General features: G+C 35.1%; 2 protein-coding genes across 4 annotated transcripts; both read right to left on the minus strand.

Moving 5' to 3' along the window:
- Window positions 1-5,332: 5,332 nt before the first annotated feature.
- On the minus strand, window positions 5,333-6,873 carry LOC141672423 (uncharacterized). Of its 3 annotated transcripts, none has more exons than XM_074479030.1 (3): window positions 5,852-6,872; window positions 5,616-5,735; window positions 5,333-5,470 (listed from the first exon to the last, which is right to left on the minus strand). In XM_074479030.1, exons 1-3 carry the CDS (start codon window positions 6,147-6,149, stop codon window positions 5,433-5,435), a joined length of 456 nt encoding a protein of 151 aa, XP_074335131.1. In that variant the 5' UTR covers window positions 6,150-6,872; the 3' UTR covers window positions 5,333-5,432. The 3 variants fall into 3 exon arrangements, with proteins under 3 accessions (XP_074335131.1, XP_074335130.1, XP_074335132.1); XM_074479029.1 differs by having other exon boundaries at window positions 5,616-5,738; window positions 5,852-6,867; XM_074479031.1 differs by having other exon boundaries at window positions 5,370-5,499; window positions 5,616-5,738; window positions 5,852-6,873.
- Window positions 6,874-7,075: 202 nt separating this feature from the next.
- Window positions 7,076-12,051, minus strand: LOC141675176 (putative disease resistance protein At5g66900). Its single transcript, XM_074481888.1, has 4 exons — window positions 11,313-12,051; window positions 9,645-10,051; window positions 8,876-9,240; window positions 7,076-8,184 (listed from the first exon to the last, which is right to left on the minus strand). Exons 1-4 carry the CDS (start codon window positions 11,977-11,979, stop codon window positions 7,320-7,322), a joined length of 2,304 nt encoding a protein of 767 aa, XP_074337989.1. The 5' UTR covers window positions 11,980-12,051; the 3' UTR covers window positions 7,076-7,319.
- Window positions 12,052-19,143: the final 7,092 nt, after the last annotated feature.

Consider the following 19,143-nt stretch of genomic DNA (forward strand, 5'->3'; position numbering starts at 1 on the left):
CTTATGTTTAAGCAAATAAACATAACAATATCTACTACAATCATCTATAAAGGTAATGAAATATCTACAGTGATCCTTGGTCAACACACCACCAAATTCACATATGTCTGAATGCACTAAATCTAACAAGTCTGAATCCCTAACAATATTATGAAAAGGTTTCCTTGTTTGTTTAGCAGTTACACACACTTGACACTTAAATTTCTTATCAATGGCGTACTTTGGAATCAACTCTAAATTCAACATATTCTTTAGAGCACCAAGATTTAAATGACCAAGTCGTAAGTGTCACAAATCAGATGATTCTACACAATTAACATAAGGTGCAACACTATCATTAATAAAACCACCCAAAACGGGTTCAACATTTATTAAAAACAAACCATCAGACAAGTAACCATTGCCAAAGAATGTACCAGTATGAGTAATAACTACTTTATTACACTTCAAAGAAAGTTCAAAGCCGTTTTTAGCTAAACAACTTCCACTTATAATATTTCTACGAATAGAGGGAACATGATACACTCTAGTGAGAGATAGAATACGCCCAGAAGCAAACTTCAGGTCCACGTTTCCTATTCCAAGCACTTGTGCAGCACTAGCATTCCCGATCGTCACTGTCACTCCATGACTCTATTGATAAGATACAAACAAGCTAATATCAGCACAAATATATACATTAGCTCTAGTATCAATCAACCACTCATATGACAGATAAGTGGAAAGTAGTACAGGATTGTAAGTAACATACCCGTCATCGGTTCCAGAGGCAACAACCTCACCAATGACCATGTTAGCTACTGGCCCACTCGTGCTTCCAAGTCCAAACACAGTATTTGCTTGAGCTACCACTCCAGCTTTCTTAGCTTTCTTACTTGGACAGTCCTTACTCCAATGACCAACCCGTCCAAAAGACTAACATGGTTTGTTCGCCTTTGGTTTCTTAGCCTTGTTCTTGTCAGGTTTAGTGTTAGCCTTCTTAGTGACTACCTTTCTTTTCTGTCCTACAGTCACTACATTTACCTTCGAGCTCCCATGTTCCACAGGCAACACATGTCCCTATTTGGACTTGTGCTGCTCCCGTACTGAGATGTCCAACATCAAGTTAGTCCATGTGATCTCTCCTTTCTGTCTTTTCAGGGAGAGAGCAAACTCTTCCCAAGACTTAGGGAGCTTTTCAAACTCAGACATCACTCGAAACTTCTCAAGCAAGACCATACCGGACTCACCCAAATCATGAACTAACATCTCAAACTCATGAACCTGTTCAGTCATGGATTTTCCATCCACCAGCTTAAAATCAAGAAACCTAGCCACAAAATACTTCTCAAATCCTTGAGAATCGGTATTATGGGTTTGGTCCAGCTTATCCCATAAGACTTTAGCAGTATAGGCATCTGATGAATAAACATCGAACAAGGTGTTCTCCAAGGATGCCAAAATTGGTTGCCCTAGCCACCCCATCCTTCTCAGCCCATAAAGCATAAACCTTAACAGATTCAGCTTTCTCTTGATCCAACCCGGGAGGATCATACTGTACCACTAACCATAGACCCTTAACCGTTAACTAGAGCTTCGTCTTTTTCTGCCAACGAGAAAAAGAAGCTCCGCCACTGAATTTATTAGGCATACCCGATAAATCAATTGGATGGGGAAAATGATACGTGGTCCAATCAATGGTAGTAGTACCACCAGAACCAGTCTCAACAGTTTTAGGAACATCACCAGTTTCGTTAACCATCTTGCTAATTAACTATATATAACTATAATCTCTTCAAGATTGTTGGGTATAATTCTAACTACACAGCAACAATGGGCAGTTATATATATAATAACAATAACATGGCAAATAACCAACTAACAAAACAAAACACGAAGGCAATAACAAACTATAAAGACTGTAATTGACAAAGAAAGTAAAGAAAACTTATCTCTTATCGCTTTCCAAATTCTGATAAGAAGAAGAACACAACAGCTGAGTCGCCAACTTCTTCAAGAGGACTTGACTGTTCTTGAAGAGATTATTGCCCCCCACTTAAGCTGTGATGGAATGCAGCAATATCGCTTCCAGGATAAAACAGCAACAGATCAATCTGGCCACAGAACCAACAATGATCAACGGCGACTCGCACCTCAGTTTGCCCAAAAAACCTATGCAACTCATATATGTTTGCGAGGTAGGCACCGAGACTTGTATCATATTAATCTCAAGTATACCTCTCAATATATAGGCATCTCAAGTTGCTCTTCTTCTATTTTACTCGATGTGGTACACCAAGTAACAAAACAGAAAAAGTAAACAAAATGGGTTTTCCTTATTATTCATATTATATCCTGATTAATTAATATTAATATTACAAAATATATTCAGAGTATGATTAAAATAATCCTTACTCAATATATTTTATATTAATAATTAAATAATCAATATAAATAATTAAACTTGTAATAGAAAAGAAAAATATAAGAGTTCACACTAGCACTAGGCCGCACAAGCATTCCACTTATGCTAGTAGTTGTAAACAACACTAACACAAGATGCTACATAAACTCAATATCTTTCTTTTACAATACCAATGTGGGACAAAATCCCCATAACCCATTTCAAACAAGTAACTTTGTCTCAATATATTCATGGATTCCACTAAGAAAATATCTTAGATCCAAATATGAAAGTTTAAGTCCTCATGTCAAGGAACAACCTCCAAGTGTTAGTTTCCGGAAATCATATCAAGAAAATATATAAAATATGCCTCAAACTTTCCATTTTCTAACAATATGTTCATCATCGAAAGATTGATTGCAATTTCTTCGGCATTGAAATGCTTCTCCTCAATAAATTCCCTATCAAACAGGAGCCCTATATATGGAGTAGTTCTTTTAAAAACCCTTCAGATTCATCAAATTAATCCAGGCTATAGTGGATCCCTTTAGGTTTGAAAGCTTTCTTTTTAGGCTTGCACACAACCTTTTCCTTGCCTTTTCCTCCCCCTGTTGAAGTACATTGACACTTGGTGGAGGGTTCAAATTGGGCGATCTCTGATAAGCGTTCTCTGATCACAACACCTGGCATGCGTTTCCTTATTTGAGAAGCTTCCTGCATTTCCAAACTCACATGCTTGCCTCTGAAAAATTAAAACATGTCAATGTAAGTACTTCAACTTGTTACAGAGCCCGACTGAATAAGGTCTGTTTGTTTCTTTATTTATAATTTTACCATTTAACTATTTGTGTAGTAATTAGAAGTGACTTGTTATAAAAGCAACTCCAACCGGAGTTGTCTGTTAGGTATATTAGCCTACGTGGCAATTAAAATAGCTAATATATAAAAAAAAGGCACTCCAACGCTCTTGTATAGATAGCTAAAATTATAGCTAATAGCTTATGGTCTTCTATATCTACATATCCCCTGTCCATTAGCTAAACCCTCTCCACCTCATCTCCCGCTTCTTTCTCTCCCGCTTCTTTATCTCCTATTCTCCTTTCCTGTATTCTCTTTCTCTCCTGTATTTTGGCCGGCTCCTGCAAGGTATGATTCCATCACTTTCATTTTCATAACTTCCTCAAATTAGGTTTGCAGATTTAGGGGAAATTTTTTGACATTTTTTTATTATTGGTATCTTCTTTTCTAATTGTAGAAAATGGAAATATCATTCATATCTTTACTGAATGAAGAAGGTTCATTTTCACAATTTGAAGAAGTGATATTTTCTCAAGAAATACCTGAATCTCAACCCCAAGCAGAGGTTCTGAAACAGAAAAAAGGCAAGAGGTCAAAAAAATTTTAATTGAAGAAGATATGTTGTTGATTTCGGGTTGGTTAAATATTAGTATGGATCCAGTGCAAGGTAGTAATCAGACACATACGAGTTATTGGAATAGAATTTGGAAATATTTTGAAGAAAATAAAGATGGAATTACAAGTGAAAGAACTGTTAATTCGCTGTGCAATAGATGGTGTACAATCAACGAAAAAGTTGTCAAATTTATCGGATTTTACAACCAAATTTGTGGAAGAAATCAAAGTGGGTCAAATGAACAAGATAAGGTACTAAATATTTTTTTTCACTTATGTTTTATTCTAAAATGCTGCCATGACTTATAACTTGCGATGGGTTGTTGATGATTATGCACAATTAGGCATTTGTTTAATTAGTTACTGATGAATGCGGGGCTATTTTTCATATATAATTTAAGTAACAGATGTGTTTTGTTGAGTTGATTGGAGATTCAATTAGTTTTAGTGGTCCATCCTTGTCCTTGTAGATATGGATAATACTCTGCAGGTCTCTATTGCTGTACTTTCACCAATTCGAACATAATCATCAACAGCATCAGCTGTCGTTCCGTATGCAAGCATCCTAAGTGCAGCTGTCACTTTCTGGAGTGATGATAGTCCACGCATTCCCACAGCATCAGTTCGTTGAGTGAAATAATTATCATGAGTTGTAACCGCTTCTTCGATTCGTAAAAACAATGGTCTACGCATTCGAAATCTTCTACGAAATTGTGTATTTGTGTACGTAGGTATATCAGAAAAATAATCACGATATAGTCTAGCATGACCTTCTTCTCTATTCCGATCAATTACACGATGATTCATTGTGGAGCCACCATGATGCGAGCCAGAATTTGCTCTTTGTTGATGACGAAGGTAAGCAACACTCATTCTCATTCTTGCTTCATGCTCTTCTTCTTCCGCTTGCATAATATCAAGAATCATTCGTGTGGTGTTTTCCATTACAAAAAAGTATTTTAGAAGTGTGAATGTATTTGAATTTATGGAAATTTGTGTTTTATTCAGTTCTGAATTTTGCTATTTATAAGAATAAAAATATAGCCGTTAAAATATAGCCGTTGGAATATAGTCGTTGTAATATAGCCGTTGAAATATGACCGTTGGAATATAATCATTTGAATTTCAAAATAATAAAATACTGTTTTTGAAATATAGTTAATCATTATAACTAACACCATTAGAGCACAACACCTTACAGATTCAGCAAATTTAACATAATCATTATTTTATATTATTTTAGCTAACCATTTTAGCTAGCACCCTTGGAGATGCTCTAAGTAACTTGCAAATAAGTTGAATTTCTTCTTTTTAAACACAAGTCTGCAGCAAGCCTTGAATCATTAGTCGTTCTTACAGCGGAAAAAAGAAGTACCTTGTGCAGATAACATCAGAAAGCTTTCTAGTTGAGGGTTCAACAAGATCTGGAGTACTGTGAGCAGATCCTGCGCACAGATGCATATTATAGGTGATGGCTGGAATTCTTTGACCTTCGGAAAATGATCTGAGGTCATCGTAGCTTTCCGTTGAAGAACTGTCCTTCATTTCTTCCAATGCAAATAAACTGGTTGGGAGACGATCAAGCAAAACTCTGTTTGCATCAACTATGAATTTACCATCAGTCGGTTTTTCTATTTCACGTTTCCATACCACCTCTGGACCCCCATAGAGTGGCTGTTCATTGAAAGGTCAAAATTTTAGACCTTGATGAAGAAACATATTAGTAATACTTTGTAAAAATGTACAAGTGTCAAACAGATTTGTGATATAGACAAGTCTCAATGTTCTTTTGTAAATCAAGAAAGTTTTAATATCGTACCACAAGATTGTCTGGATTTCCAAAACCCCCATCTTTTGGAAGTGCGGACAGACTGGCAGGCAATGCTCATGTCATATTGATCATCAAGACTGATATCATCCACAACCACAAACCCCTGCACTTCTATTTAGAAAAACCAGTGTATTTAAAAATATCTTTCAATGTTTTTAGAAATAAACCTCATATGTAATCATGCATTTTACCATAAAATTTGTTAGGTGTAAACGATTTCTTACCTTGAATTTCAGGATTTTGAAGGCTTCCTGGACCAGAAATGACCTCATATGGATCCTTATCAAACCCGACAACGCAATTTGGAGGACTAGGGACAGTTACCCAACCGGACTCATCTGAAGAATCACTTTGAATCTCAGCATCAACCTGGAGAATTTCAAATTCATCTGGAGGACCCTGGATACTTTCCCAGCCAGAAACCCCACATAAATAAGCACCACAACTCGCAGAATGCAGGGCCTCACGGTGCTTCTCTACGTGAATTTTAGGTTTGTACTTAATGTTTAAAATCTCAAACATGAAATCAAGTTTATCATTAATCTCTTGAATGCCCACCCCATTTCTTAAAGAACTCACAGCCACACTCCCCTGCACTCCTACATTGAAAAACTTGTCTATTTATTCATCCAACTCTGCCAACTTGTTCGAGTACTTGATTCTCTTCCAGTATGGAACTTTTATACACTTTTTTACGAGATTTACGCCCCGGATTAACTGGTTGATCAACTGAAACGTGTTTTTTTCAGGACGACTTAAAATTATGTTGAGCTTCTCAAGTTCATTCATTGTGAATATAGCTGATTCAAGCGTGTTTTTGAGAGTTTCCAGATTGCCTCTGAAGTCCCCTCTTCGTTTTTCAGCTGTTACTACAAGTCTGAGTAATTCACTGATGGCCGTTCCCAGAGCTGCGTCAAGGAACAAATCCATTTCAGTGGATAATAATTTATCGATTATTATAAATTTATAGGTAATCGATTATAACTAAAAAGCTAGTTGCAAAGAATATATAAAGATTATCAAATGAAGTGATCAAGGGTAAAGACAGTGCAAATTTGTCTCGTTCTCATATAGCCGTCTGCAACACCGCGTACATTAAAAAATAAATTTGTCTCGTTCTTTCACAAAGCGTGTATAGGTAGTGACTGGTGATGAGTCTGAAATTCCCAGGTTAAATTTGATTACATTTCGTTTTCAAAGAATAATTAAGTCAGGGTCACTTGTCAATTATACCAATTTAGTTATCACTTATCACACAATTTATCGTGTAGTGAAAGTTTTTATCTGTGCTAACATGGAAAGAATTTATATAAAAGTATAGTAAATTTTCTGTGCAACTTTGTGAAATTTGTAGATTTTTAGTTGAATTCTTTCTGGGATTTCAATGCAAGTGTTAGTTTGATGGAAAGGATAAATGTTTATTAAGTAAGTGCTTTAAAACATGATGATAATGAAATAACATAGCCACAGCAAAGGCTCTCGAAACAATTTTGCATTATTACATGTTACGACCTAACATTGAGCTGCACAACAAAATATCATAGCTACTGATACACTAGTGATACAGGGCACATACAAAACTCAACAGCAACAGGGCACATACAAAACTCAACAGAGAAAGTACAAGTAAACAGTTCACGCTGTCTTTACCAATTACAACTACACGGTGTGTTTCTCGTCTGAGCAGTTGTCTCATGATAAAAGATTGATAGCAATTTCTTCGGTATTCCTGAACTTGAGATGCTTCTTCTCAAGAAATCTAGAACTCCTTATCTCTACTTGTTTTGACTTTGCTGGCTTTTTCGGCTTTTCTGGCTGCCTAGGCTGTGGAGTTGGGGGTGTTCTGCGCTCGGAGTTCCATTGGTTGGATGTACTTGAAGTTGCATTGGTTGAAGGCCTTTGAACATGACTTGGAACTGGTAACATTACTGCACTGTTAAACACGGATCCTCTGAGTCCTTGTGATGGCCTTTCAGATTCATCTTTATTCAAGTAATAGTTGTCCCCTTTAGATTTTGTAGCTTTCTTTTCAATATTAAAAATGACCTTCTCCTTGCCTTTCCCGACATTTGTTGAAGTAGCCTCATGTTCAGAAGTTTGAGATGGGATGACTTGTGACGAGGGTTCTCTGATCACAACACCTGGCAAACCCTTCCTCGTTTGAGAGTTCCGTTTGGAAGCACCGGAAGTTCCGTTTGGTATAAATAATAATTTTTTTAACAAATTAGGTTCTCTTAGTTCCTCAAGTAGCCTTTCAGATTCATTTTTACTCAAATAAAAGTGGCCGGCTTCATGTTCAAGAGCTTCTTTTTTAGGCTTAGAAGATACAACATTTTCCTTGCGTTCTCTGATCACAACCCCTCGCAAACCCTTCCTCATTTGAAAAGCTCCATTTCTTATATATTGGAGCTTTGGCCTGCTTCTTTGAATATTCTTTGATTTCATTTTATCAGCTTTGATCCCTTTATCAGCATGGGTGGTCTTTGATTTCCCTTGAATTTCAGCAAGTGGTGGGAATTCACCAATATGAATATGTATGTTTATCGTAGTTGGTATTCTGTTACAGGAAAAGAATTCACTTTGTATTTGCACAACCAACAAAGAAAAACCAGAACATTAGCAACAAAAACAAAACCAAAAATCGCGTGGGGTTCTAGTTCATGCTACAACATCACTAATATACAGCTAAGACACATAGCTTCCTTCTTTGTTAAACCCGTATGATTGCCACTGGAAACGGAAAGAACATATTGACATAAATACCGCCACTGATAAGTTCACTATTTTATTTGCTAACCCTTCTTATTATTCTTAAGGTAATTTAAGATGTTTGTAAATGGTAATTGGTAATTAAATATTCTTAAAGAAGTGAGGATCTGAACCCATGACTGTGCCATGGGGAGGGTGGCGAAGGATGTGACTATCCCTGACTGTCCCTAGACTGACCCAACTCCTTGGTAAATAATTTTAGATTTTGCAAGTACAGTAATGTTTTCTATCATCAAAGTAACCAAGTTACTTTGGTTCATTTAAAACTTGTTAATATGCTTTCTTTGTTAATTAATGTTTTTGAGTTTATATTGATATAACATCCTAAATTTTGCAATTCTTGCGACGTCCACCTCTTCTTAGCTCCTACACTCCAGCAGGATCTTGTGACTCAGTGCCCTGATTCTTTTAAGAACACATTGATTAAAGAGCAGATAAGAAATACCTTGTGAGGACATGATCAAGAAGATAAGAAGTACCTTGTGAGGACATGATCAAGAAGATTTCTGTATGATAGTTCATTGAGATTGCTGTGGGTATCCATGTCTTTGTGATTCAGATTGTACCGTGCTTCCCACATATCCATATGAGTGGTGGCAGGAATCCTTTGATCTTCAGGACATGATCCGAGGTCCATGCAGCAGTCCTTTACTGAATTGTCCATTTGTTCCGGGGCATATAAACTGGTTGGTAGACAATCAAGCAAAACTCTGTGGGTATCCAAAATAGATTTACCATCAGACCATTTCTTGTGTTCACGTCTCCATACCACCTCCGGACACCCAGAGAGTGACCGCCCAACCACTACAAGGGCCAATGGAAATCCTTTACAAACTTTCACAGCCTGCAAGTAATAACCAAATAAATTAATTATTAATGAAAATCATATCCACCTGTGGATATTTAGATGCCATATGCAGACATGTTCACGCATAACATCAGTCACCATTATACACTTGCTTATCCTTGTTAATAATAATTCAAAAATTAAATCAAAGTAAAAGCAGAACATCATATAGAATCAAGAAGTCTCAAGCAGTAACAAAGGTGCTCCAAGTACTAGAAGAGGTCTAGAATTCAATTATCACCTCCCCTTCCACTTCCCCTACACTTTAATATTAATATCATTTATCCAGGAAAAAAAAGAATGAGAAGAGGCATAACAGTACTTGGTAAATACCATGCTTATGTGACATATGATTTTGTTTACTATATAGTCTTACATAAGTTTTAGTTACTAGTTACTACCTTTTCCACAAGATCAAATGGAATACTAGAACTGCCATCTTTTAGAAGTGCAGAATGGCAGAAAAGGCTCATGGCATCTTCATCATCCAGACTCTTCAGATTGTATACATGACTGAATCTTGGTGAACAGAATCTGGAGGTAACTAGAATCTTATAATTTGGTAATGCAAATGTTAAATTGTCAATCACAGATTCCAAATCCGGCCATACATCATCTAACACTAATAGTATAGGACTTGGACTTATTTGCTTCAGGAAGCGTTCCAGGTGTTTGATTGCATCATCATCATTTTGGAAGTCAGGAAGTTGGCTTTCAGGCATATGAAGTTTTAATATTTTCTCAACTACGACAGTGCTTGTGGCCGATTTTGAAACTGTCACAAAGAGTATGTTTTTCCCAAATATCCCTGTCGATAAGGAAAAGTATAAAACAGATTGGAATTTAGTAGTGACACTATATTAAGTAACCACATACAGTATTTCTGCTAAAGATAATATAAGATCCCCGTAAAACCAAATCCTAGCACCTTAAGGTTTTATGAGAATTGGCAACCCAATTATGGCTCCAGGTATGTGGCCCTCCTAGCCGTCTAACTACTTCTCCTCCAGGCTTATCGAGATTTGAATTTAGAAAAGAACACCTCTTCCATGGCTAATAAGCAACTAAGTAAAGAATCGCTGGATAGCAGAGCATCTTCGAAGGGAGTGTGAATTCCATGTAACATTTGCAGTACTAAGCTTACAAAGTCTCCCTTTCTTAAGAAACAATAAATTATAGCACCTGGATACTACTTTGTGATAACCTTGAGTTGAAGTAAACCTAAGACCTAAGTTATAAAATGAAAAATACTTATAGTTGTATTATCAATGATGGGAATTACCGGAACTGGGAAGAACAGAGAATTTAAGATTCCTGTGTCACCTGTTCAAATCATGTTCCTCGCCCAGTCAGACATGATATATTTTACCAAGTCTTATTTTTACTAATTAAATTACATAAACCATTATCCGAATTCCTGATATATAACTAGGATGGAAACAGGAATAGTTATTTTATGATCCAAACAGAGCCGGGCCTGAACATGTCACTCTAAGATACGGGCACATTTTTTAGGGTTAGACTAACTGCGTCCAAAAAACTTGAGTAGGTTACTCGGTGCAAATTTGAATCAAACTGATTATTAATTAATTTAATATGATCATTTCTTTAAAGTTGAAAATTGATATTATCCAAATTGAAAAATGGTAACGTAAGAATGTAGAGCTCGTTTTGGGCTTGAATATGGTTACTAGAACTTGTTATTTGGTTCACGGAATCATATGATGAAATATGGTGTTGATTCTCCATAATTTTTGAGGTTTCGGAAAATCAAAACCAGATTAAGGTTTAATTCAATAAAACATAAATACGCTTATAGTCTTCATTCACACTTCCAAATGATAATTAAGGTTTTTCATTTATCATTTTATAGTGTTGTTTTAAGCTGAACTTCTTTAATTAGAGGCAGAGATGGCGAACATATTACCCTCACCCTCTGCATATCAGCAGGGTTCTAAGAGCGAGATGCAAAAAAATAGTTAAGTTTGATTCTTTTTCAGAGTAATGATCTAAAGCAAGGATCAAATGAAAATTTTGTAGTGCTGTGAGTACCAGAGAGAATGTCTTACTTTGAATTTCAGGATCACGGCAAAGCAATTTTGCTAAAGTAGTCTTACCGCACCCTCCAGGCGCTTGAATCACTTTAACTAGCTCCTTATCTTTTAGCAGCATCTCCTTCAAATCTTGCAGAGGTTTATTAAACCCGAAAACCACATCCGGGAGACCTAATACACTTTCCCAACTGGAGAACCCACTCAACATATCGTTGTGAAGACCAGCATTTTCATATTGATACTTAATGTTAAAAAACTTGAGTATGAAATCAACCTTATCATTAATCTCTTTAATACCCTTACTATTCCTCAAACTACTCACTGCAACAAACCCCTGCACTTGTACATTGAAAAATTTGACTATACATTTGTTTAGTTTCTCCAGCTTCTTGGAGTAAGTATATAACTTATATGCATTCCAGTATGGAACTGTACTGCATTTGTAAACAAGATCCACGCCGCGGTGTAATTTCTCGACAAACTCATCAGTTTCTTCTTGTGGACGACTTAAAACTCTGTTGAGATGACAAACTTCGTAAAACATGGGCCTAACTGATTCAAGTGTGTTTTCTAAGGATTCTAGATTGGATTTGAAGTTAAGGGGATGTTTTACAGCGATTTTTACGACTTTGAGTAATCCACTGAAGCCTAACCCCAGAGCTGCGTCGATGAGGAAAGCCATTTTACTATTATGTGAAGTTGTCGATCATCAAGACAAGGAAATAATCCTTTTTACTGTTCTTTTTCTCATCACATAAAGCGGAAAGGTATTCCGACAGTGAAATTTCCTGGCTACGTCTCTGATTTGTCCTTTTTTTTTTTTTTTCTTTTTATGATTTGTCCTTTTATTTATAACGATCCATGATTGTTGATTTATTACATTAGGTGACTTGTGGTTATTGTTTAATTTTTAGTTTTTTAGTAACTGTTGTCTTATAATACTACTACTTTAAAACTCATGTAGTGCACGGTTATTTTAAATAATTATTATTTTATTATTTTTATTGTAATTTTGTATTAATTATAATTATTAAAAGAGTAAGTAATATATTATTTTTTAGTTTGATGTTATTATATCGACCAACGAATTAATTTTTAGTTCAATTTTTTTAACCCGGTTAATAGTTTAATTATTTTGACAGTATCAGTAGTATTTATTATTTTGTTTTAAATCTATATCTACTCAAACACTGTGTCCTACTCGCTTACTGTATTCGGTTATATATAACTTTGTTTCAAAATTTCATAATTTTTAACGATAATAGTATATAAGATACTTATGTCAAAAAAAATTAAATTAATTAAGTGAAGGCAATTAAGTAATTTCCGCAAGTACTGATCGACTACCAAATTTTAATATTTCGTCTATTAAAATATATTATAAAAATAATATATATTTTTAAATACTCGTAATATTTTTGGAAAAAGACGTGTTTTTGTTGAAGATAATAAAAAAGATAATGTGGTTTAGTTAAAAAATAAATTGTATTTATATTGATAGCATGGACATAGCTACCTGATAGATATTATAATTTCTACATTTATTTTTAATTAAATAATAATTTAATTGGAAGTTATAGTAAAGATTGGCTTATAATTTAATTAAATTAGTAAAGTAAGTTGACTTCAATATGAGTTAGAATAATATAGACCTCAATATGGATTATAATTAATTTAATAGAAAAAGCTGACTTGAATATCAATCGAAATAATATAGAATTGATATAAATTAGAATTTAAATCGATGGAGTAAGTTGATTTCAATAGCAATTAGAATTATAATCGACCAAACAATTATAATTTTAATATTTCGTCTATTACAATACATATAATATATTTTATTAAACAGATTATCCGTAATATTTTTGGAAAAAAAGGTGTTAGGTGAAAAAAACGTGTTTTAATTAAAAATGATAATTGATTTATATACTAATTAAGTAAGAATAATTCAGTCTTTAAATAAGGATAATTATGTAAATTAACAAAAGATCGTATCAATTTTGAAAATTCTCCCAGTTGTCGAAATGATTTTTAAATTGGATTTGTGGCATTTGAAACCCTTAAGAATACACCAATGGATTAGTAATTCATAAAAATTTAGTCATGTAGTTAGATCGATTTATCAATTGATCGTGTATTTGGAACGAATTGATTTGAAGTTGTTGAATATAGGGAGAGTGTTATAGGCATTGAGGTACATCTCGTATAGTTTTGGATTATTCATATAAATTTAGTTATATATTTTTTGTTTTTAAAGATTTATAAATAAGGGTAATCCGGTAAATTTAACGTGTACAAAAAAACAGGTACCGTGACAAAAAATTTAATGTTTCGTCTTTTATATTATACTAATAGATATAGATAGGTAAACAACAAATTAAGATTAAAATAGAAGTTATTGGTAATTATAATATTTTGGTTTATTTTATTAAATAAAATTTTCCTATAATATTTTTGAAAATATAAATTTTAATTGGAAAGATTAAAAAATAGCATAATTTAGTTTATGAAGATAATTATTTTATATATTAATCAAAAAAGAAGGGGTTGCATCATTTGCATGCAATATATTTTATGGTTCATTAATTACTGTGCATATTTAACATCCAATTATAAGTTGAAGTGTACTTATTTATTCAATGACCAGAATTAGACGGGGAAATATAGCTCGGAGACGTAGAACAAAAATTCGTTTATTTGCATCAAGCTTTCGAGGGGCTCATTCAAGACTTACTAGAACAATTACTCAACAGAAAATAAGAGCTTTGGTTTCGTCGCATCAGGATAGGGATAAGCAAAAGAGAAATTTTCGCCGTTTGTGGATCACTCGAATAAACGCAGTAATTCGGGAAATAGGGGTATCCTATAGTTATAGTAGATTAATACACGACCTATATAAGAAACAGGGTAGTTTAATATTATATTAATTATAAAGGGTAATTAAGTAATATTAGGAAATGAATAATACACAGAGGGGGTGAATGTGTTTTACAGTTTTTAGGCTTTTCTTGAATCTTTTATGGTTGAATAAAGTAAATTAAATCTTGTAGTGAAAGTGTGTTCATGCAGAAAATAAATTTGTAAGAATATAAAGAACACAGATCTTCAAAACTCACTTAATTCTATATTAAAATTAAGAATGTTTTGCTACAAAAATTTCAGGCTCTTTGTTGATAAAGAACAAGCTTCTTTTTTAGAGTGTTACAAGATTTTCTATCTTTATTGTTATAACTGACTAAAGGACCAGTGTTAACTTTATAATTCAGTTAACTGCTAGTTTACTCAGTGTACAATAAGACATGCTATTGACTTTTGTAAACAGTCACTTGTTATTTCCATTTATTGAAAAATATATCTTCTATTTCTGACTTAGCATATCTTTAGCATCATGTGATTATCTTGATCTTCCTTTGTCAGTTAATTTTCACTATTGATCTTGCACATCCTTCAAACTGCTTTTTGTAGACTTGCCAATCCAACTGTTTGGATTGTTTGTTGATTGTTAATCTTGGATATTGAACTGATCTGTAATTTTGTACTTTGAGATTATACATCGAGATCTCCAGTTTGATCTATAGAGAACTTGACATCTCGATAAGTATATTAGCTTATCGAGATCTCTAGTACTCCATAGTTAATTTGGCTTGTAGAGGTCTCAAGTTCTCTATAAGAGAATTTGGCTTGTCGAGATCTCTAATCTTCAAATCTTCACTTTGACTTATCGATAACTCTGAGTTCTCTAGTGGCTTCTTGACTTATCGATATCTCAAAGTTCTCTAGTCAAATTTGACTTGTCGATATCTCAGAGTTCTCTAGTGAATTTTGACTTATCGATATCTCTGAGTTTTCTAGTGGAATTTTGACTTATCGATAACTCAGAGTTCTCTAGTGAAGAAATGACTTGTCGATATCTCCAATCTTCATGTCTTAAATTTGGCTTGTCGATATGTCTGAGTTCTCTATAAGCTTTCCTGAGTTCTCTATAAGTCATTCTGGAGTTCTCGAATGACTTCTCTATAACACTAAATCTGTGACTTGTAGAGATCTTGGCTTAGAATATTTTTCCTAAAACAGATTTATTCAACTCCAAGATTCCTCATAATTCTTCTGAGGCATGATCTTCTTGATCTTCTTCCAGATAGAATTCTTAGGCTTGACACTGTTTATAGAAAAAGACTCCAGTCTCCTCCTTTGACATTTTTATAGACTTTAAGTGTTATAAGTACGAAAACAAATTAAGATAACAATACAACTTACTTAGAGTTGACAAATTGTCTTAGTCTTGTTAAAGTACAGGCATGTCTTGTTCAACAATCTCCCCCAATTTGTGAGAAGATTGCTTAACATAAATTCATGCCTGTTAACATGACTAACCCCAAGTTTAAAATGATGGAAAATAAAATTAATATACAAAGCTTGTTAGAATTACAACTCTTGTACAACATAAGATTTACAAGGTTTAATGGTTACAAGTATCAGGTAAAGACGGTTTTTGTATCTGCTTCTTCTCTAAGTAGATCCTTCAAGTGATCTAGAATTTCAAGTTCTTTTATTATAGGTGTTCCACTTAGAGCTTCTACAAGTTTTTGTCTTGTTACCTTGGGATAACCACTATCTAGCAAATCTATTCTAAACCTTGAGAATCCACCAGCTTTGATGTTTAGAAATTTCCCATCCTTGGAGATTCTGCTCATTCCTTTGGCCTTTAGCTCTTCTGATCTTTTTATGTACATCTCTATTTCTTCATCATACTTCCCCCTTCTCTCTTCAGCTTCAGCTTCATTTTTTTTCTTTGTGTCCTCCCTTTCAATCAACCATTCAGCTAGAACTAATCTCCATGCCCTTGTAGCAGTATCCTTTTCCTTTAACAAACTTATCACTCTCTTAATTTATGTTGGAGATAGAGAATACATTAAGTCATTACCAAGAAAAGTGAAGGACCCATCTTCAAAATAGATTCTAACTTCTCTCAGGGATATAACCCAAACTTTAACTATTTCTTCAGCTAGATGTTGGAAATAATTTTCATCTAAGGTGCACCAATTTAGAGGCAAAAAGTCAGACTCCTTAAAACAGTTCCAGATGGCCCTTTCAGTGACTTCTCCTTTCTTTGTAGGCTTGACTTTCTTAGGCTTTCTCCCAACAGACTTGTGCTTGATTTTCAGTGAGGGTTTGGCTAAAGGTAGGGTTGTCATTTTCTTGAGAATTTTCTGGCTTGTGGTGATTGGAATTTTTAGGAAAGAGTTGGCTGTTTGTTTGTATAGAAATTTTGGCTTTGAGGTTTGAGGCGGTTTGATGCTTGAGATAGTTGATGTTGTAGGTTGAGCTAAGGTTTAAGCCAGTTGTGTTTGGATTTTTAGGGATTGTTGTGGTTCTAAGCCATCATGTGCCTTTTTAGTTCTCCTTTCACTGCCCTTCTTCTTCTCATCATTCTTCTTCTCCTCATGCTTCTTGTCCTTGCTGCTAGTTGCCTTGGATTGACTTGAATTTGAGCTAGAAGGTTTTTGATCATCTTTCTGCTCATCATTATCCTCATCTTTCCTTAGATTGTACTTAATAGCTGGCAACATATTCTCATAATCTACAAGGTATCTTTCCAAGATCTTAATCATATCCACATCCTCATCTGACTTGTTTTTCTTGATCTTCAAATCAGATTATAGAGTCATGAGAAGCCTTAAGTTTGATATGACACAATGCTTAGGAATTTAAAGATGCTTGGCTTGCTTGGTGGAAGGGCAGAATAAACAATTCATTATGTGGAGATAGATAGGCTTCTGTAAAAGCTGCTACATGTGCCTTTTTAAACTCATGTAAAAGTTGAGTATCTTCAGGAATTACTTGGTGGACTTTGTCAATCATAACATCCAATTCAAATGCTCTCAATGTCTGAAGATATCCCAAAGTAACCTGAAGACATCTGTCTACCCCACCATCATTGATATTCATCACAATCCTCTTCTCTAGAAAGTTTTCAATCTTCACCACCACTGCTCTTACAAAGTTGATATTCTTTCATAGGGCTTTCTTGCACTTTATGTAGTTGTGTTGAAGAGACACTCTTAGGGCTGCAAGAAGATCTTTGAATTTCTGCTCTTGACTAGGTCCTTCTGCAGCTCTCAGTAATCTTTCTTTACCAACATCAACTTGAGTTTTTGAGTGTTTGAGCTTTGCCCTATCTGAACAGGCTTTTTAGATTGTGCCCTAGCATCCCTGGATTGTGCAATCCTAGCCTCAATCTCCCCCTTAGTCTTGGAAACAGGCATATGCACGGGAGTTGGAATTTCTGGCCTAATTTGTTCAGGTAAGGCAGGAAGTGCAATGTTGAGCTTTCCCATTATGGCTCCCAAAGCAACTGAGTTCTGCATTTGGAGATGCTTGTGAGAATCCAATAGGATTTGGATGTCAGTTTGTTGACTCTTGACTAGCGAAGTCAAGGCTTGAACTTGTGCAGTGAGAGAGGAGTTCGAGTCTTGCAGTGCTGAGACTTGGCCTTGTAGAGATTGAATCTGTAGATTTGTTGAGGTAGATGCAGGTTGATGAGAGCTTGATGTAGAGATAGCAGTAGATGATCCAAATGTAGCTTGCACAAATTTTTGAATCTCATCCATGACCAAAGGAGATGGAGTATATCTTGCAGTGTGCATCTGATCCAACTTCAACCTTGTGTCATTAGAATTTGTGATATGATTTTGAACTTGATTGTGCAAGGCTAAAAAAAGTCCTTGAGTTGATTCACACTCTTATCAATCCCACTGAGATCATACCTAGACATTTATTCTGAGAAGGTTTGAATTGCTTTTTTATCTCAGTTTGAAAGGGAATGATTTCATCCATCTTTTCCCTTACCATCTTCCTGATTCTGTCTTCATGACCAGTCAATCTCAGTTATAGTGTTTTTCCAAAAAGATGGAAAGCTTTGAGTTGAGCTTTTGAAACTTCATAGACTGCATCATAAACTTCACTAGGTGTCAGTGCCTTGGAATTGCTGCCCAGAATTATCAAGTAATCTTCCCTGAACTTAGCTAACATATCCTCCATTTCCAGACTATAGTCCTTGTTCATCCAAGCATCACAGTTGCCATCATGTTCAGCTTCATTAACAATTTTGTCTTGTTATTCTTGGACATCTGATTGATAGGAGAGAATGATTGCCTGGTAGTCCTGGTTAGACATGTCAGAGGTCAGCAATTGTTAAGAAATTTGTGTTAGGCCTACAAGCTGATCCTGAACTCTTCAAGATGTGATTGTGGTGCAGCTTCATGGAGTCAGGTAGAGACAAGGTGAGTTTGAGAAGTTGATGGTTGTGAAGTTGATGGTTCCGAAACACCTGTGACTGAGGTCACAGTTTTACTCACAGATTGCTCTGTGGTTATGGTCAGTTGTTATTTCACACTTGTTGTGGAAACCTCCAATTGAATTAGAGTGGATTTGACTGGGTTACTGTCATGTGCACCAGTCTCAAACCCTTGTGTGTCTTACAACACACTGGCACTTGAATGTGCTCTACTTGCCTCCCCTATGACAGGATCATTGGCAATTGTACTCCTAACATTAACTGCCAAGGCAATTTCTGCTAGGGTTTTGAGGGGAGTTGTCCCTACATGAGGAACCTCCAATTGAATTGGAGAGGATTTAGGTAGCTCCCCCTCAGGAGTACTACCCTCAAACCTAACAGTCTGTGAAGACTAATTTTCACATGAAGGTTCAGTTTGAGTTTTCATGGGGTCTTCAGTAAAAACTGAAAAATCCCCCATATTTTTGATGGTGTCATCAAGGTCTACCCCAACTAGTAGTCTCTCACCATCTAAATGATGTGTCTGGGTGGTGAGCAAGACTTCTTGAG

Source organism: Apium graveolens, chromosome 7 (assembly GCF_009905375.1).
Source record: "Apium graveolens cultivar Ventura chromosome 7, ASM990537v1, whole genome shotgun sequence".
NCBI lineage: Eukaryota > Viridiplantae > Streptophyta > Magnoliopsida > Apiales > Apiaceae > Apium > Apium graveolens.